Source organism: Notamacropus eugenii, chromosome 1, assembly GCF_028372415.1.
Source record: "Notamacropus eugenii isolate mMacEug1 chromosome 1, mMacEug1.pri_v2, whole genome shotgun sequence".
NCBI lineage: Eukaryota > Metazoa > Chordata > Mammalia > Diprotodontia > Macropodidae > Notamacropus > Notamacropus eugenii.
The window spans coordinates 465,754,293-465,781,612 of NC_092872.1; the positions used below are offsets into that span (position 1 = coordinate 465,754,293).

A 27,320-nucleotide genomic window follows, 5' to 3' on the forward strand; every position below is an offset into this window, starting at 1 on the left:
ATAGTGGATAGAGTGCTAGGTTGGAATTCAGGAAGACTCCTCTTCATGAGTTCAAATCCGGTCCCAGATACTCAGGGTCACACAGCCAGTAAGTAAGTCACTTAACACTTTTTACCTCAGTTTCCTCATTTGTAAAATGATCTGGAGAAGGATATGGCAAATCCCTTTTGTATCTTTGCTAAGAAAACCCCAAGTGGGGTCACATTGAGTCGGACATGACTGAAAAATGACTCAACAACAACCTCAGACCATGTCATTTACTTACTCAGTAAACCTGAATGGCTATACATTGGTCTTTGTTCTTCATTAATGGCACTCTTCTCATTTCTGTGCCCTTGCCCTGGCTTTGCCCATGCCTGGAATGCCCTTTTTCCTCCTCTCTGCCTCTCAGCTTCCCTGGCTTCCTACATTTCCCGATCCCTCTTAATTCTAGTGCCTGTTGTTGATTATTTCCAATTTATCATGTCTATAGCTTGTTTGTACATGGTGGTTTGCATGTTCTCTCCCCCTGTAGACAGTGAACTCCTTGAAAGCAGAGATTGTGTTTGCCTTTCTTGCCTGGCATATAGTAAAGACTTAAGTATTTATTGGCTAATGGACTCTTGTCTTTGGGATAGTTGAAGGATTTTTCTTCTTTGCTGCATCCTATTTATCATCTGTTTTAGTTCCATATCTGTCCCGGTCACTCTGTCCCTCTGCCTCCCTCTTTGAATTTGTTTTCATGATCCCTTTTTGTAGACAAGCCGGGCTTTTGATGACTGGGAAGGTGAGGCTTTCATTTCTTGTTCTTCTCTCCTTGTGTGTACCCCATTACTTTGATTGACTTTCCGGAGGACTAACCCAGAAAGCAGGTTAACCCATATAGGACGTCTTCATACATATATTTTTTTATTTAAAGAGGCTCTGTTTTTCTCCTGTAGACTTTGAGGTGACTGCATGCCTTTCCAGGAAATGTAAAAGACAGGAGAGGAATGTAGAGAGGGACTTATATTAGTGGAATATTAGCCTGAGGCTGACAGAGAGAATGCAGCTTTGGGGTTTAGACCCTGTGGGGTCTGAGGCCTGAGACCCAGGGCCTAGTGGGGGTGGATTGTTTTGTTTCTTTGATGGGTGGGGAGGAGATTGATGGTGGGGGGTGTCTTCTGTTCCTGGGGCCTGACTTTGAAGCCTTTGAGAGAAGTTTCTACTATCAGAGTTCCCTCTCTCCCTTCCCCCAGATCCCTTTCCGCCTACCTAATTAACAAATACTTGAGCACCAGAAGGTTAGCTACGGCTGAAGTCTCAGAGACGTTGGAAGCAGAGACGGCTGGGGATGTACAGTTAGGAACATGTTGATTATATCTCTGGCAGATAAAAATAGTCGAGAGAAATCTGAGGAATTTTAATTGCTGCTAAAATGTCTTTGGAAGCTTGAAAGGGGCTGGGCACTGAAGGCCTGCAGTGAGGAGGCCCTTGTGGGCAAAGCATGAAGGAGGAATAGCCAAGACTGAATGGCTTTGTGCCTTGCTTTTCCTTCCCCTTTTATTCTATACAAATCTCAGTGGTAACTAACTGGAGTCTGAGCTGGGAGGAGACTTGTAAAGCATCAGACCTGGTGGAGACGGCCTCATACAGAGCACTGGACATAATCTTCTTTTCAGGCCCTGCAGTTCAAATATAATCTCAGGTTTAGAGAGTTTGTTTTGGTTTATGGTTTGGGGTGAAACTTAATTGTGGGTGGAATTTAACATCCTATCCCTCCTACCTTGAGGAGATGCTAAGGGACTCCTTCCCATGCCCCTTTATTCATTTTTTTAAACATTTAATTAATCCTTTTCCAAAAAAATTATGTACTTTTAACATCTTTTTAAAAAATGTTGAGTTCTAAATTCTCACCTTCCTTCCAGACCCTCCCTCAACCATTGAAAAGGTAAGCAATATGATTTCAATTATACATATTATAATATTTCCATATTAGTCATTTTGCAAAAAAAAGAGAACGAAAAAGAAAGTGAAAAAAATTATACTTCAATTTACACTCAGAGTTCATTGGTTCCCTCTCTGGATGTGGACAGTGTTTTTCATCATGAGTACTTAAAAGCTGTCTTGGGTCATTCCATTGATCAGAGCAGCTAAGTCTTTCACAGTTAATTATCCTTACAATGTTGCTATTACTGCGTACAGCGATGTCCTGATTTTGCTTAGTTAATTGCATCAGTTCATTTAAGTCTTCCTAGGTTTTTCTAAAACCATCCTGCTCATTACTTCTTATAGCACCATGGTATTTCATCACAATCATATATCACCCCCTTTATAAAAGACCAGGGTCTCCCATTGCATCCTGGGTCATCTCCACTCATCCTAATGAATACCTGGTCACTGAATCCAGATGGCTCAGGAGAAGAAAGTGAGGCTGGTGACCTGCACAGCCCTCCCTCACTCAAAACAAAGTCAAGTGCCAGTCATGTCATCATTTCTCTGATGTCACGGTCTTCTTTGAAAATGAAAGATGAACACAACACAATATCACCCCCTTTATTTTTTAAACCCTTTTGGTTGAAAGAAGTGTCTTTAAGAAACACTTCATTAGTACCTTTCAAACCATATTCTAAGTGCATTTCCAGGAAGCAAAGTATCCATCTTTCCCTCTGTGCCTCACTGCAGGCTCCTTGGCCTGCCTTTGGTGAGAACTGGCACAGCACAGAGAGACCAAGGAACTAACTCAGTCAGAGTAATGGTTCCTGCTTTTGTCAGGAGTATAATTCAATGGTAAGCTGTAGAGCAACAGGTGGGGGATGGGGACCGGGCTCAGAAAGTTTGTCCAGCAATATCCTTGTTTTTTCCCTCCTCTCTCCATTTCAGTCTTATGGGGGAGGAGTGGGAGAGTGCTATTACTATTTTGTAGTTATTCTAACTGACGGGAGCTATAGCAGCACTCAATTGAAGAGTACTTTTGGAACCATCTAGACCAGATTCTTAACCTTTCACATGTGCTGGATCACTTTGTCAATCTGAGGAATCCTATGGACTCTTTCTCAAAATGATGATTTTAAACGCGTAAAATAAATTACATCAGATTACAAAGGAAACCAGATATGTTCAAATGAAAATATAAATATTTTTTCCCCATTCAAGCTTACAGATTCCCTGAACCTTAGATTAAGAACCTCTGATCTAGACAAAGTCCATGTTTTAAACATGGTAGAAGTGAGGCCCAGGGAGGGCATGTGACTTGTCCTAAAGACACAAATTTAGGCACAGATTTAGATCTAAAAACCATCACTGGCATGATTTGACGGAAAGAGGTCTGGGATTGGATTGGTGGTCAGTTTGAATCCTAAAGAGCTGCTAGGTGACTTTCAGTCATCACTTCCCCTCAGTTTCTAGTTGGGCTGTGTGACTTCTAAGTTCCTATTCAACTTTAAATCAAATGAGATCACCTAAAGGAGTAATATAATGTACTTCCAGGGCTTTGCAAATCTTAAAGCAGTATCTAAATAAAGATGGGGACTGGACCCTTGATCTTATTATTACAGTGAGCTCTGGTAAGGAAATCTACCAGTACTTTCATAGTCTTAGAGACTTGTCTAGAGTTCAGAGAAGTTAAGAGGTTTGTCTGGAATCACATCACGTATGTGCCAGAAGTAGGACGGGCACCCAAGTTTTATGGAATCAAGGTTGCCTCCTTATCCGTTATACCCTGCTACCTCTCTCTCTTTATTTAAATCATTAAATATTTCCCAACTATACATGCAATTTCTTTTACAATTCATTTTTAAAATATTGAGTTGTAAATTCTCTCCCTCCCCACTCTTGGGAAGGCAAACAATATGATATTGATTATATATGTGAGGTCATGTAAAACATATTTCTATATTAGTTTTGTTGCCAAAGAAAATACACAAAATCCGGGAAAAATAAAAAAGTAAAGAAAATGCCTCAATCTGCATTCAGTTCATCAATTTTCTCTCTGGAAATGAATAGCATTTTTCATCATGGGTCCTTTGGAATTTTCTTACTTTATTGTCTTGATCAGTTGCCTCTCAATGGATGTAAAGTGCTTTGCAAGTCTCAAAGCATTATGTAAATGTTGACTCTTATTATTACTAATACTGCATTTTATGATGTATGACACAGTTCAGTGACACCAACCTGCTGTTGTTAAAACATTAAAACATCTATAAACTGTGTAATTGAAATGAATAGCTTTTTAAAAATATATTTATGCATACATATATGTCGTATTTTATTTTTCCCCCAATACATGTAAAGACAATTTTGATGTTCATTTTTCAAGAATTTCAAGCTACAAATTTTCTCTCTCCCTCCCTCACCTACCCCTTCCTGGAGACAGTACAATTTGATATGTTATATATGTGCAGTCATGTAAGACATATTTCAATAGTAGTCATGTTATGAAAGAAGAAATAGACCAAAAGAAAAACACCATGAAAAAGATAAATTAAAAAAAGTATGCTTCAATCTCCATTCAGATTCTATTAGTTCTTTCTTTGGAGGTGGATGGCATTTTTCATCATGAGTCCTTTGGAATTGTCTTGGATCGTTGTATTGCTGAGAACAGCCAAGTCATTCATAGTTGATGTACAATAATTGCTGTTATGTGTACAATATTTTCTTGGTTCTTCTCACTTCACTTTGCATCAGTTTATGTAAGTCCAAGTTTTTCTAAAAGCATTCTGCTCTTTATTTTTTATAGCACAATAGTATTCCATTACATTCATATACCACAATTTGTTCAACCATTTCCCAGTTGATGGAGATCCCCTCAATTTCTAATTCTTTGCCACCATCAAAAGAGCTGCTATAATTTTTTTTTGATATAAATAGGTTCTTTTCCTTTTTTTTTTTCCATGGGATATAGACCTAGTACTGGTGTTACTGGGTCAAAGGGTATGCATAGTTTGATTACCCTTTGGGCATAGTTCCAAATTACTCACAGAATGATTGAATCAGTTCACAACTCCACCAATAGTGTTGTTAGTGTCCTAATTTTCCTACATGTTCTCCAACATTTATCATTTTCCTTTTTGTCATATTAGGTGTGAGGTGGTACCTCAGAGTTGTTTAATTTGTATTTCTCTAATCAATAGTGATTTAGGGCATTTTTTTTTTCATATGACTATAGATAGCTTTGATTTCTTCATCTGAAAACTGCCTGTTCAATATCCTTTGGGATTTATCAATTGTATCCTTGTAAATTTGACACTTCTCTGTATATTTGAGAAAAGAGGCCTTTGTCAGAGACACTTAATGTAAAAATTGTTTCCCATCTTTCTGCTTTCCTTCTAATCTTGTTTGCATTGAATTTGTGCAAAACCTTTAAAATTTAATATAATCAAAATTATCCATTTTACATTTCATAATGCTCTCTTATCTCTTGTTTGGTCATAAACTCTTCCGTTCTCCATAGATCTGACAAAGAAACTCTTCCTTGCTCTCCTAGTTTGCTTATAGTATCAGCCTTTATATCTAAATCATGTACCCATTTTGATCTTATACTGGTGTGCAGTGCAACATGTTGTTCTATAACTAGTTTCTGCCAGCAGCTTTTGTCAAACAGTGAGTTCTTATCCCAGAAGCTGGGGTCTTTGAATACACAAATGCATAACTTTAATGACTGGAAGGGGAAAATGCTGATGGATGAGCTAACCTATATTTTTCATCCTTATAAATGAAAGCATACCCTCAGCTCGGTTTGCCTAAATCTATCAAACAGTACAAAATGTTTTTGTTTGTTTTAAGGTAAAAGTTTGAATGGTATCATACCTCTAGAACTGGAAGGAATCCGAGACACCATCTAGTCTGAGACCCCTCCTCCCATTTTACAGGGGAGAGAGAGAGAAAAGAGGAGGAAAGAGAAAGTATATGTGTGTGTATGTTTGTGCGCATGTGCGCCTTGTTGCACATGTGCTTGTGTGTATGTGCACTCATATGCACAGACAAGCGTCTTGTAAGTACCTTGTAGGAAGAGGCCATGCTGTCTTCTCTCATAACCCCCATAGCTTGGGACTGAGCACATAGAAAGTACTTAGTAAAGACTTGTTAACTTGACTTGAATCTGGAAAATGTTTCAGATGTGAAGTCTTGACAGCTGAACATTAAGAGTTAGGTAGAAGAAAGCAGGGAATGGTAAATATAGGCTCTTCTGGGGGCAGGTTTTTCTGAATAGAAAAACAAACACACAGACCAGAACTTTTTAGTTACTGAAAAACAACACCCACTGTTAGATGCTAAGTCTGTACAGGCAGCCTACTGGTGTGTTTCTTGTGACTGTGGTCCCATGGAATGGCATTGTTGTTTAAATGGGAAGACCAGGAGAAGTGTACAAGCCTGTCATACCAGGCAGGGAGAGTCCCATAATCTTCATTTCCTCAGAGAAGAGGGAAAGGGAAAGGAATAAGCATTTATATAGGCCCTACTATGTGCGAGATTCTGTGTTAAGCATTTTTTTAAAAATCATTTCATTTGATACTCACAAGAACCTTGCAAGACAGGTACTGTTATCCCCATTTTATAGCAGTAGAAACTGTGGCAAAGAAGATTAAATCATTTACTCAAGATCACATAGCTAGTAAGTATCTGAGGTGACATTTGAACTCAGGTCTTCCTGACTGCAGATCCAGTGGTCTATCTACCAGCTGCCCATGACAGAAATTCAAAGGCCTTGAGGGACCCAATTCAATTTGGGAGGCCTGAGCCAAATGATCAGTCTCATCTGGGTGGATTTTCAAACATTTCCAGGATCATGGGATTTAGAGATGATACACAACAACTCACTTGTCCTACAGATGAAGAAACTGAGTTCCTATAGATGGGGTGTGCTTTGCCCAAGGTCACACAAAGCTGGGATTGTAACCAAGGGCCTCTGATTCCAAATCTGGGATAGAGGGGTGGGGGATGCTCTTTCTTTTCTCTTTGGCTAGTTGAGTTCTGGAGTGTGAGCTCTGAGGTCAAAGGAATCTAGGAGGCCAGCAATTCCAGCCTCTATTTGACAGATGAGGAAACTGAAACCCAGAGAAGTCATGGAACTCATCCAGGGTCACCCAGGTATTAAGTGGTAGAGTTCAAATTCTGGAGTCCTTTGGACTTGAGATTCATTGTATGATGACTCCTAGGATGTTGGCTGAGAAAAAGACTTGGGGGTAGAAATCTAGTCAAATTGTTTCATTCATTCTACAGATGGTGGATCTGAAACCCAGAGAAAGGAAGGAAATTTGCAAAGTTATTCTTTAGCAGTGCTCAGTAGCAGAACCCAAATTAGACCTTTACACTTTACATCCTGAACTCTTTTCAATATATCGTGTGTTGGAGGGAGACAGGGTTCTTGCTCCATGGGTCTTGTCAACAATTGTCTTGTTTCCTCTGGGAATGCTTGGCCTAGCTGACTTTGCCCAGTATTCTGGGAAGAAAGAGCTCACTGAGGAATTTTCCCCAGACGGCCCTGGAAAGAAGTATTTGGTTTCTGTTTAAAGGTTACGCACAGCGCAGCCACTGACTCCCTCCTCTCTACCCCACTCCGTTTTTCACCCTGGCCTGTCCCAAGCCATGAACATTCTTAGAATCCATTAACTATAATGAGTTATGTGGGCACCACAAGTTTTCTCTGAAACCCCATGGCACTGACATCTGTTAGCTTTTAGAGAACAGAATGACTGACAATGAGCTGATGGGGAGGGCTGAAGAAAGATTAACTTCAGGAGGATGAAGTCTGGAAGACAGAAGAAAAGAAAATCCAAACCACCCATCCTTTCTCCAAACCCTCTCCCAAATTCCTATGCTTTGATGTGGACCTGTGGGCCTCAGAAACTTTATAAGGTGGTTTGTCTGCATAGTGCTTTCCTTCTGCTATTTTCTGCATTGCTACCAGGCCACAGAGTGTCCCTGAGTTGTCTTCTCTTTCCCTCAGGTACCAAGCTTGCCTTGGCCCTACCTTGCTGCCGGAGTAGTTGGGATCCATGCTTTCTTTTAGGATTTGAGGATTCCTCAGCAAAGGGACCGTACCCCTTCTCCATGATATCTTCTCCTCCTAAAAATCCCAAAATCTCCCTTCTCCAGGAAGCTCTGGTAGAGTGTCAAAATGATAGAATTTGTAGTCAGAGAAGTTGAGTTTGAACTCCACATCTCCTACTTATACCTGTATGATCTTGGCAACTTCATTAACCTCCCAGGGCTCTGTTTTCCCTGTCCATAAGGTTGGACTGGGATCATAAGTTTTAGAGTTGGGCAGGACCTCAGATCATAAGGACATACATAGTTTTATATATGGAAGGCACTTTAGAGGCTCTTTAGTTTAGCATCCTCATTTTGCAGATGAGACAACAGACCCAGATACATTAAGACTTACCTCAAGTCTCACAGCAAGTGAATGACAGAACTCTGCCTAGAACTCAAACTGGGTGGTCTGACACCACCACCACCACCACCACCACCACCACCACTACTATTGCTGTTGCTGCTGCTACTGCTACTGCTACTACTACCACTATCCCTACTACTACTATTAATAATAGTGAGAGAAATGGTTATTAATAACCAATGATTTGGGAAGATCAGAGTTCTCCCCTTTTTCTGAAGTCTTAATTTCAAAAGTTCTGTCTCTTGAAGGACATTACTGATAATGAGGTTGGAGTAACTTTCTTAACAACCTTGTTCAGACCCCACCCAGGCAGGACAGCCATTATGCTCTACTTAGTTTTGGGTAGGGATAAATTCTTTGAATAGACTGCCCATGGTTGGAGGTAACTTAGAAGTAAATGGCATAATCAAAGTTCATTTGAATAGGTTCAGCCCCTCATTGTAATATTCATTCTCTCATTAATTGTTAATCAGAGTTGTTTGTCACCCTTGGTAACACCCCTCTTCCAATGGGAATATAAACTATGAGCCCTCTGCCATGATAGTCTTTGGACTGAGAGAGATGGCCAAATGATCATCCTTTTATTAAAATGCTGGTGTTATTAAAAAAAAGATTAAATTACCCAGAAATTGTATTTTTGAACTTTTTAAACACCATGATACAATAACAATAGCTAACATTTATATAGCACTTACGTATGTCAGGCACTATGGTAAATGCTTTACAATTATTGTGTTGTATAATCCTCATAACAGTCCCAGGAAATAGGTACTGTTATTATCCCTGTTTTACAATGCCCTGCTGGATCACTTCCTTGTTGGAGTGGAGGGGCTTGTGTAGCTCAGTGAAACTATGAGATATACATACCGTACAGGGTCACCCAAGATGAACAGGTTATAGTGGAGGGTTCTGACAAAAAGGGATCCACTGAAGAAGGAAATGGCAAACCACTCCAGTATCTGCCAAGAAAACCTCATAGACAGTACTAAAATGATAAAAGAGATGACATCGGAAGATGAGTCCCTCAGGTTGGAAGGTGTCCAATATACTGCTAGGAGAAGAGTGGAGGACAACTACAAGTAGCCCCAGTACTAGTGAAGTGACTGAGCCAAAGCCAATTTACAGATGAGGAAACTGAGGCACACCAAGATTTAGTGACTGGGATCACACAGCTAGTAAATGAGGCTGGATTTGAATTTAGGTCTTTCTGACTTTAGGCCCAGTGTGCTATCTATTGTACCGCCCAGATGCATCCCAGTGAATCACAATTTAGCCAATTTATTTTAAGTTTAGGATTTAAAAAATTGTTTGGCTTACCCATAAACAGATCTAGGCACATACTTCTTACTTGTGTGACATTGGGCAAATCACTTTTCCCTTTTGGTGAGAGGAGGACATTCAATCCTTCTGTGCACTCCTTCATCCCCAGTGTGTTCATCCCATTTAAGCCAAATTACAGTGAAAACATGGCCTAAAGGGGAGAAGACATCTTAAGGGCAGCACAGTATGGTTTACTAAACAGAATACTAGATATGGAGTCAGATTAAAATCTCAGCTGTTTCTTAATACCTGAATAAATTTGGGAAATTCACTTAACTTTTCCTCATCTGTAAAATGAAAGAATTGGAATGGGTTTTTCTAAGGCTTATTCTAGCTCTTAGTCCTGTGTAGTCTTAAGGAAAACTCTCCCCCCCCAATTTAGCAAAGTGATCCCCCTTATACATACACACACACGTACACACAGACACACACACACACAGACACAGACACTGACACACACACACAGACACACACACACACACACACACACACACACACACATACACACACACACACACACACACCCCTCTGCAAGGCTCTCCTGGCAATAACTCTACCCATTTAGTGGTTGACCTAGTCCTTCTCCAGGGCTCCAGAGAAACTCATCTCCTAACTCCTGGTGAGTGTAAAGGGGGATATTAACATGTTTTCTGGACAAAAACTGACCCTCAGCCTATGTCAGATATGAGAGTGGTGTGGAAGAAAATGAGGCTGCCCTGGTTTTACCTCTCCAGGAAGATCTTGGGAATATTATAGATTTCTTCTATCTGTTTTCTTTTTTAAAAAATGAATGGATACATCTTGTTTTGACATGACAAATAGTTTTCAGAGACTTCCAACAAACATCTTTATAAAGGATATTCACCAAAAGAAATGGATTATCAATTGATTGTTAACAGAAAAGAGAAAATTTTGGTAGTCTGATACTAACATTGATTGTTGCAGGTGGCCGTAGAGTTGGGTTTTCCCCCCTCTTCGTGCTGACTTTTATTTTCCTTATTGTACTCCCAGTATACTTTGTTCTTCTGGTTCTCCTCTTGTCACTCTGTATCACTTCATATAAGTCTTCTCAGGATTCTCTGAATTCTTTCCATTTGTCATTCCTTCAGCATGGCAACGTTCCTCTACATTCCCATGCCATAATTTGTTCCACTCTTATAATGTGTTGGGTACACACTTTGTTTCTAGCTTCTTACTGTTGCAAATAATTCTATGAACATCTTTGTACACTTGAATTTTTCCTTACTATAACCTCCTTGGTTAGAGTCTCAGTAATGACATCTCTGAATCAACCTGTAAAGTAGTTTTTCTTGCATAATTTTATAGAGATTGTGTAGTCCAAACTCTTCATTTTAGAGATTAGGAACTGAGGCACAGAGTGGGGAAAAACCTTGAACAAGGTTGCAAAAGGTACTAAATAGCAGACCTGGGATTTGAAACTGAGTCTTATGGTTCCAGTTCCAATATTCTTTTCACTGCACATTTAGGCAGGTTGCCCATATCTGTAACAAAGAATTGTCTACATTTTCAGAGATAGGTGTCATAATAACCCTGCATGAAAGAATGACCTTAATTGGCAACTAATGAATTCGAGCTGTCTCACTATGTCACCAGAACATGGAAGCTTCACTGTCATCGGTTTCTCAGATGTAGTGTTGATTCATAACTTAATAAAATAAACAACTAGCCCTCGAGCCAGCAACAAACACTGCTGGGAAGTGATTGGGGATTACAGTAATTGATAGTGATAGGGATGAAAATCATTATTGACAAGAAATCAAAGAGAAAATCAATGCCATCATATTGAAGTAATTGGGAACAAAAAAGAGAAAGCATCAAACCTTGCAAAAACTTTTTAGAAAATACTTACAATGTCTGCTTTAGTGATTCAGAAAAAGGAAGAAAATCACAAAGAAAAAGAACTTAATTCGTAAACTGTTAACTATTTGTCTTTTAAAAAAAGAGAAAAAAATCTTTCCTAGTTCCTAGTACAGTACAAAGCAATAGTTTTTTGTTGTTGTTGTTGTTTTTGTTTTAAAAATCAGTGCGAGCCCTGGATTTTCTTTGGCTGTGGGAGTTGGGGGAGGTGAATTTTTTCTTTTCAAGAGAAAGATTTCAACTTGAGGCAGTCTGACTGTTAATGAACTGAATGTGAAATACAGCATCCCCAGTAATTTTGTTGTTTGAGAAATTCAGACAGCAGAACTGTTCTGGGACCCAGGTGAGCTGTTACAACCCTGTGGTCACCCTCCCAGAAAGACCTTGACCCAACGCATCCCCACACCTAGAGCTGAGGGCAGGTACATTGGATTCTGGTGGACTGGAGTGGCTGATTCAAAGATGACATTATATAAGTTTATATTTCTTAAGCATGAATTATTTTGTAAGAACATCCTAATCAGGAAACAATCATTTGACATGCCCCGAATACCTGTTCTATATGTAAAAGATCTTCTGTTAAGCCACAGGGAGGATGTAGAGATGATACGTAAGACTCAGCTTCGAGTATCTGAGAGTTAACAAGGTGGTAAACAGGCAATACATACAATGACAACTCAACAAAGAGATAAGGGAGTAGAATAGCTAGTCCGTGGCCGAAGAGCTCCAAAGAGGGCGGGATTGCTGTGGGCTGGGAGATTCTTTGGGGAGATGATGGGGCCTAACCTGGGCCTCACTGAAGAATGGATGGAAATCAAAAAGGTGGGGAAAAGAGACAGGTGATATAGTGAGAAGGATGCTGTACTTGTTAGAAGGGGATCTGAGTCTGAATCTCTTTGTTCTGCCACTTAACTACTCCTCTGATTTAGGGCAAGTCATGTCCTCATTCTGGGCCTTTTATTCCTAATATGTAAAATGAGAGGGTTGTACTGATGGTCTCTAAGCTCCCTGCCTTTTTCTGGGCCTCAGTTTCTTCATTTGTAAATTGAGAGGGTTGGCTTAGATGATTTCTGAGGTGCTTTTTCGGCTCATTGAAAAGAAGGGGATGAACAAAGGCATAAGAGAAAGAAACTTGAAAAGTTTGGAGGGAAAGGGAAAAGAAAGAAACAAACATTTGTTAAGCACCTACTATGTTCCAGTAGCATGATAAGTTCTTTATAAATCTCATTTGATCCTTACAACAACCCTATGAGGTAGGGGCTATTATTATCTCTATTTTACAAATGAGGAAACTGAGGCAGAAAGAAATTAGAAAGAAATTATGTGACTTGCCCATGACACACAGCTAGTGTCTGAGGGTGGATCTGAACTCTCATCTTCCTCACTCCAGGCCCAAAACTCTATCCACTGTACCATCTACCTCTCTAAATGGAGAGGGGGGAGGAATGGTATTGAGGTGGTGTATTTGTAGGTTAATTGTCAGCTCAGGGTATTAATATCCCAAAATGCCTTTAAATGAGGCATTAGCATTGAGGTCTCTACTGTTTGAAGTATCCTGATAGAATCCAAAGAAATTGCTGGCTTTGACCACTGAGGAAAGTGCAGGCATTTTTTCAGTGGAATGAGCATTTTTTCTTGAATGAGAGGACCCAAGTTCAAATTCCACATCTGAGTCTTACTGTCCATGTAATCTTGGACAAGTCACTTAGCATCCCTGGGACTCAGTTTCCTTATTTATGAAATGAGAATGGGGTCAACACCGAACAGAAATGGGGTCCACTAGATCACATAAGCTCTTCAGGCTGCATGTTGACTCAGTTTTAAAATATAATATACTCTATTTTATTGCATTTTTATTTATTTTGTTAAATATTTCCCAATTCTATCTTAATCTGGTTTGGGAAGCACTGGGGAGTGTTGTGGGTTGCATGTCTGATACCTCTACTTTGTGGTTCCTTCCAACACTAAACCTAAGATACTCTACTCCAATGACACGAAGTAGGTATTTGAGACATACAGATATGTTATAATATGTGTAAGTACATTAGAGAGATACAATCAGTCTAGGTGAAGTCCAAGAGGGGAGTGATCTTTAGTAGGCGATATTAGCCAAAATTTAAAAAATAATCAGCTATTGACAGTGAAGCTCCCTGTTCTGCTAACATGATTGATTTTTTTTTTTTTAATTGAAGAGGCTTGACTCACTTCTTAAAGAGGTCTGTTCATTGAATGGGCCTTACCTCACTCAAAGTGCGAATGTGAAAAGAGTGTATCCTAAAAGGGTCAAGTTCCCCCACTGCATCCTGGTCCAAGTCCAGTCGTTCTGATGAATAGCTGGTCAATGGACTCAGATGGCTCAGGAGGAGAAAGTGAGGCTGGTGACCTTGCACAGCCCTTCCTCACTCAAATCAAAGTGCAGTGCAAGTCATGTCATCATCTCCCTGATGTCATGGTCCTCTGCAGGAATGAAAGACAAACACACCATAACAGGGGGAGGCACCTACCAGTACAGTTGGGCACCTTCTCTGCAACTTATAGAGTTCCCTGGAGCTCGAGGTTAAGGTCACACAGTCAGTATATGTGAGAGGCAGGATTTGAACTCATGTCTTCCTAGTTCCCAGCCTGTTCTTTATCTTTACACAGGCTTCTTCTTAAGATTTAAAGAATTTGGGGGGGATATTGAATAGATTAAGAGGAGGAGGAGAGAGCAGAGAGCAGTCCTGTTAGGTTGGAGTAGAGCTAGGTGAAGGGGAATAGTAGGAAAGAAGGTGGAAAAGTATCCTCCAAAGGACTTTTTCAGTATTGTCATTGCAATTCCAGGACTTAGGGGTGAGATGCTGTGAAGGGAGCAGGCTTTCTCTAGGAATACCCCACACTGCCTATGGTTTTCTTGGTGGATTGGCTTCTTGGTAGTAATTAATGTTAATCACCTTCTTATCCCCATCCCCCCTGCAAAAAAGGAATTTTTATGTTATCTTTCCAAGTACCTATGTCTCCATGGAATTAAAGGCAGAAAGAGTTGGGGGTCCCTGTTCTTCCCTCCTTTTGGCCTTCCCTTCCCTCTCCCACACTTCAAGTGACTAACCAGACTGAGGATCTAGGAACAAAAGTGATGTAGTACTTTCTGGGACACCTTTAACCTTCCAAACCTCTTTTCATAATTAACTTTGGCAGCTCTATGTGTGTCTCATTAACATTTCAATATTCTGTAATCACTCTAAGGCTCATGGTTAAGGTAGACGTGTTTTTGCTTTGTCTCTCTGCAGGATCCTGCTGGTGAAGTTTACCGAGAAACAATCAGGGAGGAACATTTTCGTCTAGAAGGTACTTGAATGAGAATGCTTCCTTAATCAGAGGCTGGGAGGGGACCACAATGCTTCCTTAATCAAAGACTGGGAAGGGGAAACTCTGGTGGGCCAGCCCTGTAGGATTCCCAGAAAGTCTAACAAGTAGTGATTTGGAGCCATGTTTGCTGACTGGCTTTTCAGTTCATGACACACCAGGGAACTTGTCTGTTCACACTGAGATGACGTTGGGAAGGGGAGGAGGGAAGGAGTTTGGAAGGGGAAGAGGGAAGGAGTTGGGTAGGGGGAGGAGGAGGAAAGGGAAATCACAGAGCTCTAAGGAAAGGATTGGGGAAATCAAGATTGAGTAGACCTGGATTCTACTGGATCTTGGCATAGAATAATGGATACGGAGTATGGAAGACCTAAATTTGAATTCTGTCCCAGAGACCTCCTATACTAGTTGTATGGCCTTGAGTGAGTCACTAACCTCTGTCAGCCTAGTTTTTTCTTCTTAAAATGTGTATAGTAATAGAACCTAACTCCTATGGTTGTTGTGAGAATCCAATAAGATAATGCACATAAAATACTTTGCAAATCTCAAAGCTCTGTGCAAATCTGCTATTATAATTATTATTGCTAATAAAGCTTAGTTCCACTTTGTTACTAGCTCTGTCTGTTACTTTTGTCAAATAACTTCACTGCTTTAACTGTTAGCTTCTTCATCTATTCCTAGAGACTTTGCACCCATTGGTATTGTCATCTATCCAACCAACTTGCAACCACATACACCACATACACTTTTTTCATGAGGTCATAGATTGAGGGTTACAAAGGGAATCAGAAGTCCATGAGGAAACCAAACACAGAGAGCTTAAATGACTTACCCACACTCACACAACTAGTAAGTGTCTGAATCAGGATTCGAACCTAGGACTTCCTGTTTCCAAGTTTAGGGTTCTACCAGGCTTCTCAAATTTTTTGTCCTTTGATATCAAAATCAGGGGAAATGACTTGAGGAAACGTAGGATGTAATCCATCCTCATCATAATCCATTGGTTGAGAAACAGGAATTCAAGAATGTTGAACCTGATAGGGAAAAACAGAACAAACCTTTTTGATCTCTGGTGTCTAATTCTGTATTCAAAGTCATGGAGAAAATGGGGATTTTAGGGGGGAGGGGGAGAGAAAATGAAGTCCATTTGGAAGTTCTAGCTCAGGTGTGGCTCTGATGAAACTTTTGGAGACTAAAGCTGATTTTGATCTCTGAAGGGTTCATAGAATTTAGAGTTGAAGGAGACCTTAGCAGTCATATAATCAATCTACCCTCTTCCCCTTCTCCCTTCCTTTTCCATTTTATAGATGAAGAAACTTTAGGCCCAGAGAAGTTAAGAAAATTGACCAAGGTCACATTTAGTAGCCAAGCTAGGGTTCAGAACCAGGTCCTCTGAATCCTTCTATTATCCCATATTTTTATCTTGAGAAGTCTTAAGGGTCGTATATCAACTATAGGAACTCTGAATTTTAGAGTCTTCCAGGATTAAAGGAGCCAGGTTGGGAGGGTGGGGGTGGTGGTGTTTCATTTTCTGGGGTATGAACAGAGTTTATGTTCTGGGAATAGATGGTGTTTGGAATCTAGAAATTAGAATCTCTTTAATGAGCAGTAATGTTCTATTTTAACTGGAAAAAAATAACTTACAAAAGGGGAGGGTGGGGACAGGGTCTAGAGCTAGAAAGTGGGGATATAGCTAGAGGATAGAGGGAGGTAAACAATAATAATCTATACTTCTATCTTCTTCTCTGTACTTCTATAGAGGCCAGAGAGCAGCAAGACCCTGAGCCCCTAGATATTCTCCCTGCCCAGTGATTGATTGACTATGAGCAGGTCATTCCATCTTGGCACCTGGGGAGTCCCTAAACCTATTTATGAAATAAAGAAACTGAGGCAGAGTGATGAATTGACTTAGTCAGGAACACAGTGAACCTATAACAAAGATAAAGGATGAGATGCTATGTTCTGACTGGTCTGTTTCCCTCATGTACTTTACACTACAGTGCCACTGATATGGGCAAACTTGAAAACAGAAAACTGCCTATCAGAGATGAGAATTGGTTTTGCCTCTTCTCCACTGCTTATATTTATACAAAGAGTTGGAAGCTGCGCCTGGATGAGCAGCGGCTCTGATGGCCCTGTTATTTCCTGGGACTCCCCCCTTTTGATCCACTGCCGTTTTCTCTCTGAATGGGGGCAATGTAGCGTGTACCCAGAGAAAGCCTGATGAGCTGAGTCTGACTGCCTGGGCCCAGAAATACCAATACTGTGAATCACTCAGTTCAGCCCGTCAAGCCCCTTCCTGTCAATGCCAATTAGCAGCAGCATTTCTAGATAGGAAGTAGGCTTTTCCAGGAGGAGATCCTGCCTTTGGAGAGTGGGCAGGGACCCAGACCCAATGGAATCACTTTGTTTGTAGTGCTTTAGGTATGACCAGCAAAGTTCACCTTTATCACTTCATTTTTTGCATTTGAAGTCTTATAGACAGAAAACCAGAGGGAAACCAGGCATGGGTGAAGAATCCAAGTTCACCTAGGGAACTTTTCGTAAATCTTAATGATAATAACAATTAACAATAATAATAGCTCACTTTTACATAATAGCTTGAAAATTTCTAAAGTGCTTTCCTTTGAATAATTCTGCGAGTTAAGTATTAGAACCGGTCATAAATATTTTGCAGATGACGAAGCTGGGGCTCACAATGGGGAAATGACTTGCCTAAGGTCACAGAGCCAATAAGTGTCAGTGCCAGGACTCAATACAGGTATTTCAGTCTCTGAATGGAGTGACTTTCCTAATCTATACTTCAGATTTTTGATTTTGTTGATGCTAGTATACCTTCTATTAAAATGGAATATAGTTTCTCTACAATTTCTTAGATAGATGATGATGTTACAGAAGGGGCCAGGGTGGAAAAATTCATCACCCTGAGGCCAGTCTGATGAAGAACTTCTCTGAATTTAACTCTATTGGCTCTGAGAGTACATCTATAATCTATGATTGGGCTAATACTTTCCTTGATTACTTCCTTATTAAAAAGGATGGTCAGTCAGTCAGTCAGCAAGCACTTTTTAAGCACCTAATATCAATCAACAAACATTAAGCACCAACTATAGACTAGGCACTATACTAAGCACTAGAGATACAAAAAGAGCTGAAGTGACAGTCCCTCAAAGAGCTCACTGTCTAAAGAAAGTCATGAATATAATGGCTTCATTTCTGTTGAACTTCTAACAGAAATAAGTCATTTGATCTCAGATACATTTTACTTGTAGCCAAATAGTTTTGGCCAATGAAAGACCACAGTCCAGGTTTTATTCGAGGGGAAGTTAAATTCCATTCATTTTAAGGGACATTCCATTCATCTTCATGACTACTCAGTTCCTAGTACATATAGAGTATGAAATATACAATAACAGTGCTGCTAATGATGAGAATGCTTCCAAGAAGATGAAATTTTAGTGCCTGGAAGGACCCTGAGTTAGATTAGGATTAGGAGTGTCCAGCAAACAGCAATGGGCAATTAGCATTTTGGAAGCTCCTTGGAGACCAACACCCTGCTGCTGTTGCTTCTCTTGGAAGGATCAAGCAAGCCTTGAGCCCCACAGAAGACTGGCCAACAAGGGGTAGGGGAAGAAATAATTGACTCTTCTCGTCGCCAAGTTCATTGCCTTTTGGAGGGCTTGAGGGGTGTTTAAAGGGGAAAAAAGGCCATCTGAGGCTTGAAGATAAAAAGAAGGCTCCTAGCCATCCATAAAGAAGCGGGATTTAACTCCTGTGTTGTTATGGAAAGCTGGATCAAATCCCCTCCTCTTAACAGACTTAACTAGCCCACTGAAAAAGCTCAAAATCCTCAGATTAAGATTGTATTTGGTAAGAGGGCTAGAGCATTAGTGCTTCCTTTTGAACTGGAGACAGAACAAAGTAAACATCAAAAGCCTTCGAGCCGTGAGAGCCAGATTGTTGACTTAGTGTTCCTGCTTCAGTAGAGGTGAAGCTTGGAAAGTGGCCACTGTTATGTACTCAGCATCCTGGCCTAGCCTGGCCAGGCCGGGCTGTAGGAGAGGAAAGGAGGAGAGCCTCAGGTGAGCTTTTCTCGTCACTATCACCTGCCTGAGGTCCCACAAACATCCTGCATCTCTCCTGACTGTCTGCCTTCTTGAGGCGGTCTCCTGGGGTTCACAGAAAACAAAGGGAGTGAAGAAGAGGCATGGAACCCCTGCTTAAAGCTACTGACTTCCCTTCACCTCTTTACCCTCTAGTCAGGGGCTAGCAACCTGTGACAGGCAATCGAAGCAATAGCTTGTATTTTTATAGCAATTTGTGTTTTTTAGAGAGATCTTTCATCACAGCAACCGTATGGGCTAGTTACCACAGTTACCCCTCCCCCAACATGGGCAGGAGATCCAGTGTTCAACATGGACCACTTCTGGCCAAGAGTTCTAAGGAAAGGGATCAGAAACTTGATATTTTCCTGTTTGTAAACAGTAGAATAGAGGTATACAACCTGTTTATAAAAATCTGTTTTCTGCAAATCTAAGGGTCAGAGATTTAGAATTGGAAGGGACCCTACAGGGCATTAAACCTAACCCCCTTGTTTTATAGAAGAAGAAACTGGGGCCAAGGAAAGTGACTTTCCCAGCTATCAAGCATATGAAGCAATAGTCAAGTTCTTGTCTTCCTGACTCTCTAGTCCAGCTCTCCATCCACTGTACCACTCTTTCTCTCCCCTGTTTCTAGCTGCCTCCTTGTCTCCCCTCTCAAGGATCTGAGTGTTCTCTCTTCCTGATTCGGGGTCTGTCTTTTTCCATCTTTCTCTGGCTATCTGTATCTGAGACTTTGGAGGTATAAGTCACAGAGTCAGCTCTGTATGGGAGTCTCTAACTTGGTGCTATGTCTTTGACACTCCCCTTTTCAAGTTTGACTGTCACATCAGTCCACTGAAGTCAAGTTTAAAAGCAAATTCCTCTTTGATCAAATGACTAATTCCTCCCTCCTGCTCTGAAAGGACCATCTGGGTCCTCTCTCACTCTTTCTCTCTCCTCTAGGCATCACCTCCAGGTTTGTAGGAGGTCCTGGCTTTGTGCTTAAAACAGTCATTGGAGGAGTTGGCTTTGTCAGGCTTTTGTAATGGGTATGATTGGGAGAGCTTCAAGGCAAGACCGTCCCTGTCACCAGTGTCTTCCCACTCACTGGACTCTTCTTTCACCAAACTATGAATTAATGAAAGGAACTGAGAGGGGAATAGAATAAGGAAAGTGGCTTCAGGCACTGAAACTGGAGCTGGCCAGAGGACAATTCACATTGCCCATTGCTTCGTGTCAATTATCAAAGCTTAGAGTGATCAGAAACCTTGGTCAGTATCAATGGCAAAGTATCTTATGCCTAGTATATTAGAACGTGTCAGGAAGGCAACATGTTGCAGAGGAAAGAGCATTAGTTCTAGAGTGGGGGGAACTGCCCGTATGACCTGGGGCAAGTCACTTCCTCTCACTAAGCCTCAGTTTCCCCATCTGTAAAATGAAGGGGAATGGACTAAGTGGTCTTGGAAATTCCTTCTAGCTCACAATCTATGGTTCTATAATATTCAACTTTCCTTCATGGTAGATAGAGAACCAGACTTGGAACCAGGAAGACCAGTGTTCTAGTCCTGCATCTCATACCTAATGACTATCTGACCCACTCCTCAGTGTTCTAGGCATCTCTCTTAAGTTTAATGTTGTTGGGAAGGTGCCAACCTGTTTTGTAGTATCCTTCTTGGTGTTCCCAGTACTGATGAAATCACATCCCTAGCTTCGCATCACAGGCTTTTAGGATTCGAAGGGATGGTAGATCTACTGCAGCTCTCTTATTTTACAGAGGAAGACATTGAGGCACAGAGAGGGGAAATAACTTGCCATGAGGTATTCAGGCAGTGACAGAGGATGAATTTAAACCCAGGTCCTAGAACTCTAAAGTCCAGTGTTGTTTCCCCGAGTTACAAGGACACTACTTTTATACTGCTAGGGGTTATTTCCTAGGTAATTCATGTTCTCTGGAATTTGTTCTCAATCAATCAATAAACATTTATCAATCACCTACTATGTGCCAGACACTGTGCCAAGTCCTGTGGATACAAAAAGAGTCAAAAGATAGTTCTTGCCCTCAGGAAGTTCGCAGTCCAATGGAGGAGACAACAAAGCAAGGTATATACAGGATCAATAGAAAGCATTAATGGAAGGAAGACATTGGAATTAAAGAGGGGTTGGGGAAAGCTTCCTGTAAAAGGGACTCCATGTCCTCTATACACCTCTTCCCTGCTTGTATCATTATTTCATTATTGTTTTCTATACATTCTGGTCCCAGGAAGATCTAGATTCTGTTTGTAAAATGCCCAGCAGGATTATCTGGACAATTTTTACAAGCTTTTTGTTTTCTTTGTATTCAGCCAATGTAATGGACTTCTCACCTCTCCCTTTGCCCCTTTTACCCTTCCGAGGTCTCTAGGGATGTAAGTAGAGGTGTGACCATGCTTTAGTCCAGAGGTGTGATCCTGAGAAGGTCTGTGCAAATTCAATCCTGTGTTACTTGGTCACTTCAGAAATACTTAATCTTCCATTCTGATTGATCTTCAGGGGCTGAGGGCTCTGAACACTTAAGTTTTAGGTTACTCTTTTCCTCTTCCTCTTCCCTTAGGCAGACAAGTGGACTATCAGCAAATGAGAGAGTTGCCTATTTAAAGGAGCATTGGGGTGTCGCTTTCAATAAAGCAAAGTCTTTCTATAATATGAATATCACACTTTCCTTGTAAAATATGTTTTTTTTAAAGTTCTGGTTTTCATGTATCAACTTTTTCTTAAAGAAGAATCTACTTGAAAATGAAGTCAGCTCTTTTCCTCTCCTCCCCTACTTCCACCTTCCCACTTGCCTGGCTGCTGGTAGCTTTCCCTCAGTGAGTACTTGATTATTTTCAAGACTCTCCTAGTCACAGAAGAAACAATTCTTGGCATCTCTGAATTTTCTCTAAGATCATAGACACTGCTAAAAGAAGACCTTAAAAATATCTAGTCCTGTTCCCATAATTGGCCAAAGAGAAAACTGATTCCCAGAAATATAAAATGACTTGCCCAGAGGCACATAGTTTAGAGCTGGGACTAGATTTTGAGTCTCTTGATCTCAAGTTCAGCATTCAGTAACTCAGTCAAGCACTTGGTAGGTACTTCCTTGAGGATTCATTGATTCTATTTCTGAGACACCTTTGGTCAATATTGTAAGGTTCCCCAGATAGCAGGGAGATGAGTCTTATCTTTGGAGCAGTTAGAGGGAGGGGAGATTCAATGGTGCCAACCATCTTAGGAGCTCATGAGTGCTGCAGAGGGGTGGGCAGGCCAAGCCGTGGTGGCATTGTTCTGGCCAGCTTGCTGTCCTCCATTCAGAGAGCTTTTGTCAGCTCTGACTCCACTGTTGCTACTGTAGCTACAGAAACCCAAAGTTTTCCCGCAATGGAGAGAGAACAAGTGCCCTTTCTCTAAAGTCTGCTGTTCATAAAAGCGCAGCTTGAACAGTGGAAATTCTGACTTGTCTCAGATACTAAGGAGACTTTTATAGTTTCAAGTAGCTTGGGGGTTATATTTTAAAAGTTGAATTTCATCACATGTTTTAAGTTTTGGGGGAAAAAGAGACATGATATTTTTAGCCAAAAAAAAAAGCTTTTTTTTTTTTTTTGGTTCTTTTTCCAATTTTTTTTCTTTTGCTTCCTTCCCGCCCCCTACTCCCCTTCCCCAAACAGATGTTTCATCTCAATCCTATCCAAGCCTCAAAGCAGAGAATGGCCATCAACCCTGTACTTTCAAGGAGGAAAAAGAAAGATTGAAATTCATTTGTCCAAAGGGTATTATTTTTTTTCCCCTTCCTTTGCCCCCACACACCTGGTCTGTGTGTAAAAGCTGCTGACAGAAAATTACATTTGGGTAGGGGAGAAATAGAAGTAGAGGGGCAGTTTTATTTAGAGGGAGCCTCTGGATCTGAGCTATTCTTGGAGAACTGGGTACCTTGCTCCTAAACAGAGGAAGAATTTTGGATTATTTTGGTTTTTAGAAGAGTCAGGAAAACTTGACTTTGTTGTGGGAGGGAAATGATGCCTAGCAGTGTTTCTAATATATTCTCTCTCTCTCTGCCATTTTGTCTCTGTCTTTCAGGCTTTCTGTATCTTACTTCCCTCTTTCTCTTTTTCTCCTTTTACCCCTCTCTCTTCCCTTTCCTTTCCTCTTTTTCTTCCCCTGCCCCCCCTCCTTGCCCAGGCTAGAAGTACAGTGGTCATTTGTGGTCTGCAAAGCAGGGTAGCTTTGATCTGCTACATTTCCAACCTGGGCTAGTTGACACATCCTTAAACAATTTGGTGGCCCACCCAATGAAGAGGCTCACCTTATTAGTTTTAGAATTAGTGCAGAAGGCAATCTACTTAATTCCACCACAGCTCAGAATTGAGCTCAAGTCATTCACTAGCCTTAGCTTCCTCAGGATCAAGGATTACAGGTGTGTTGCTGCCATACCTGTTGAGTGCCTTAATTTTCAATTAGGTTTTGGGTAGTATTCTGGATTCACATTCTGTGTGGGGCTTTATCTGCAGCATGGCATTAGTACTGTCCATGTACTAATGTTTTTGTCTAATGCCTGAAAGCTCATAGTTAGGGGTATATTAGCAACCTCTCTAGCATCCCTTGGAAGGTAAGAGGGAGAGTGAGAAAAGGAGAAAGACTGAAAATCTGTACAACCCCATGGGGTAAAAGAGCACGTCAAGGGAGAGGGCCAAGAAATCCTCCATCTTGACATCCTATTTGCTAGGAGTTAAATTAAACCACATGATATAGCCATGTCTTTTCTCCCTAGGGTCTGGGCTTTCTTTTTAGTTTTGCTTCCAGATCTGAGGCAGTGTCTATCTTCTCCCTGCCAAACTCTGTCATCCCTGAAGGCCAATCAAGGGGAAGTCTTTTTTGTTTCTAAAGAGTTTTAGAAAGAAGGGGCATGCTCCATTAATAGGCAGAAAGTTGGTTCCACCATCTAGATAATATAACTTGTTGGGTACCACAGTGTTGAAACAAAGGGGTCCTGCCCTATTAACCAACAGAAAACTGACCCTTCAGTATGTTAGTCCATTGGGAATTACTTTTACATGTGACCATGTTTGAAGTTGGAGCAGAGGGAGTGAGGGATGATGTCATTTTCTGCCCTGCCCATTCTGAATATCCTGAAGGTAACTTGGTTACATTTTTTGATAAGCTGGTAATAGATAACACATCAAGACTATACCTATTATACCATGCTGCCTCCCGTGATCTTTGCCAGCCCAGGGATGAGGTGCTAAGGTTGACTGCTTACATGCGGAGCCTCTTGCTTTGGGATTCACTATCCTATTCCATGGGTTCCAGCTCACTATTTACTTTCTCTAGGCCTCAGTTTCCTCATTTTAAAAATGAATAAGATTGGATTATATGATCCTTAAAGTCCCTCCCAGCTCTGACCTTCTATGATTCACTCTGTATATAGTGAGCTCTTTATTATCTAGAAAAGTGGGTTAAAGAAAGGGTGAAACAGTCCAAAGTAGAGCATGATCCAAGGGTCCATTCTGTTCTGCTTGGCATGTGTTGTAAACTTTTAGTCATTGCTGGCAATGGGCTTACCTTCCTAATTATGTTTGGCTCAGGCAAATGTTAAAATTAGTCTTTATTTGCAATGCCAGCCGATAATGGAAGGTGGTTATCTAGAAGCGTTCTGAAAGTAAGGGGCATGTCAGCCTAAAACTATAACATTTTTAGCTGATAATAAGCTACATGCCCTGTACATGTGATGGCTAGCATCCAGATACTGGACCAAAAAACCTAACTCATATTAAATCTTACAAAGGGCTTACTCACTAATTAACTGAGTTGAGAGGAGATGTTGCCCATACATTGACCTCCCTGAGTTCCTTGAAGTCCCAACTAAAATTCTGCCTTCTATAGGAATACTTACTCAGCCTTTCTTAATTTCGGTGCCTTCCCTTTATCAGTTATTTCCAATTTATCTTATATATAGCTTGCTTTCTATATATTTGCTTGCATGATGTCTCCCCCTATAGAATGTAAGTTCCATGCAGGCAGGGATTGTATTTCACCTCTTTTTGCCTACCCAATGTTTAGCACAGTGCCTGACACATAGTAGGTGCTTAATAAATGTTTATTGATTGATTGATGCAGTTGAAATATGGTCCTTGTTTGTAAGTGGTGCTAATTTAGCAATAACCATTTCTAAGATTTAGACTCTTCTTTCTAAGGTGACACTAATTAGCCAGTCCTCACTGGACAATGTTGAGATTAGCAGGCTAATGTTGACATAAGCCAGTTTTTGGACTTTACGTATTTCATGTTGATTTAAAAATGGACCAGATTCCCCTTCAACCTCAGAGAATCATAAATTGATTGGACATTTCTGGTGTGCCCAGCACCATGCTATGGGAGATATTCAAGAGAAGTTCTTTTTTTCAGGAATGCATAGTCTACCTGGGGAGATGTGACATTCAAGAACTGTCAGAAAGAGTACATAATAAAACCAGAATACGTGGTATAGATTTTAAGTGCCATTGGAGGTCAAGAATGGAGAGATCCGTGTCACTCAGGAGCACCAGGGAAGGTTTCATGGATGAGGCAGGGCTCGAGCTAGACCTGAACCCCAAAGAATATGCGGAGGGGGTGTTCATGGGGATAATTTTCCATGTGGGATTTACTTTATTGGAGGATATTCCAGGAGTATGGTGGAGGGGAAGGCCACTGAAGTTGTCTGAGTAGCAGAGTTCCCTGTTCATGGTGGTAGCCATCTGGAGCAAGGGGGGAAAAGGGGGGGAGGGGTGTAGGAGTCTGTTTTATTTCAACTCACCTCTTTTTCTTCTGGAGCTGTTTGGGTGGCGCCAGCTGTCAGCAGCTTGAGGCCTGGGTGGGCTTTGTGCCATCCCAGTCTCAAACTCCCAGGGTAGATAATGCTATTAGACAGAGTGAATGGTCCATGTGAAGGTGACAATTTACACTCAAATTGTACTCTCTTCAGAATTAAGTGATAATGTCTCGGACAGCATATTGCAATCCTATAATGTGCCTTCTGTTATGTCTGATGATCAGAGTCACAGCCCACCACTACAGGTATTTGCTTTTAACTCTACATAACTAAAGTTTACACTTTTTCTTCTTCTTTTCTTTCTTCCCCCTTTTTTTCCCTTCCTTCCTTCTTTCTTTAAAGAAAGAACTGGGGGAGGGGAGAGGGAAGAGACTGTCTTTGATCTTACTGAAGGAAAAAAAGTCTGTTCTGTTCAGGCTTTTGGCTAACACAACAAACAGTGTTTAAAATTTAACTTTGCTTAATTAATTAGTAATTCTGTTTAATGCTGTCTGATCTTCATCCAAAAGGTATTTTGAAGCATGAGAACGGAACATCAAAGTGATCTGGGTGAAGATGGTCAAGTAATGCGTTTAATCTGGCAGTTGCTGGGGGTGGAATGGAGCCAGATTGGGAGCTAATGGGAAATAGAGCCCATAATCTGGTCAGCGTGCATGGTACTGCTTTCTTCATGACTTGAGTGTGAAAAATGACAAAGGGCAGGCTCAGAGAGGGGAGCTTGGGTGGGGGTGGAGAACTTCACAGATAGCAAGAATCATCCCTCTCTCCTATAACACCTTTTATGCCCATAATTTGCTTAAACAAACAAACCAACTTGATTATTCTGCCCTTTCTGTGTGTAAGTGTTGTTAAAGAATTAAATGAATAAACACTGCCATGGCATCCACTGTTTATAGTAAATCCCAAATAGCTGCATCAAGATGTGACCTCCTGGGGCCAGGACATGGGAAGGGGAACATGTGGCAGGGGACGAAAGGAACAGGCAGATAATTGGATCTTCCCCTGGCACCAAACTACGGATCTGAATGTTATTGTTCCTTGGAAATAATTTGACCTTGTTGGCACCACAGTGAGCTCCAATTAGCAATTTCCAACAGTCTAATGGATGACTTGTCACTCGGCATTGCTGTCTTATGACTGATGGAGCAAGATTAATTCTGTTTCAGGAGTGGTGGGGTTTTTTGGGGGGCGGGGAAAGTGGTATTAGTGCAGGATTTCTTGTTTTGTTTTTGTTTGGGGAAGCTGAAGTCAGCATGAAAACATCCTATATTTTTTGAAACCTCTGCACCCTTTGAACCAGATCAAAATGTTATCTTAATTAATAAGCAATTCCTGGGAGGGACCAAAATAAATGTCTGGGATGGTTTCAGGATGTTTTCTGTGCCATTTCTGTCAGGTGTAATTAAGCACTGTAACCAATGGAACAGGGTGAGAGGGTAAAATCTCTTCTGGAGCCTGACAGGATTGGGATTCCTGGGTGAAGGGGAGCAATTTGGTCTCCCCTTGTAGTCAGTGAAGGGACTGG

At 41.0% G+C, this 27,320-nt stretch overlaps 1 protein-coding gene across 2 annotated transcripts in view; it reads left to right on the forward strand.

Annotated features, from left to right (window-relative positions):
• NKD1 (NKD inhibitor of WNT signaling pathway 1) overlaps positions 1-27,320 on the forward strand; it is a 115,006-nt gene that overhangs the window by 59,747 nt on the left and 27,939 nt on the right. For both annotated transcript variants that reach the window (XM_072632178.1, XM_072632179.1), the window contains one exon: positions 14,821-14,878. In XM_072632178.1, coding sequence (XP_072488279.1) covers positions 14,821-14,878 — 58 coding nt within the window. The remainder of the gene's footprint in view (positions 1-14,820; positions 14,879-27,320) is intronic.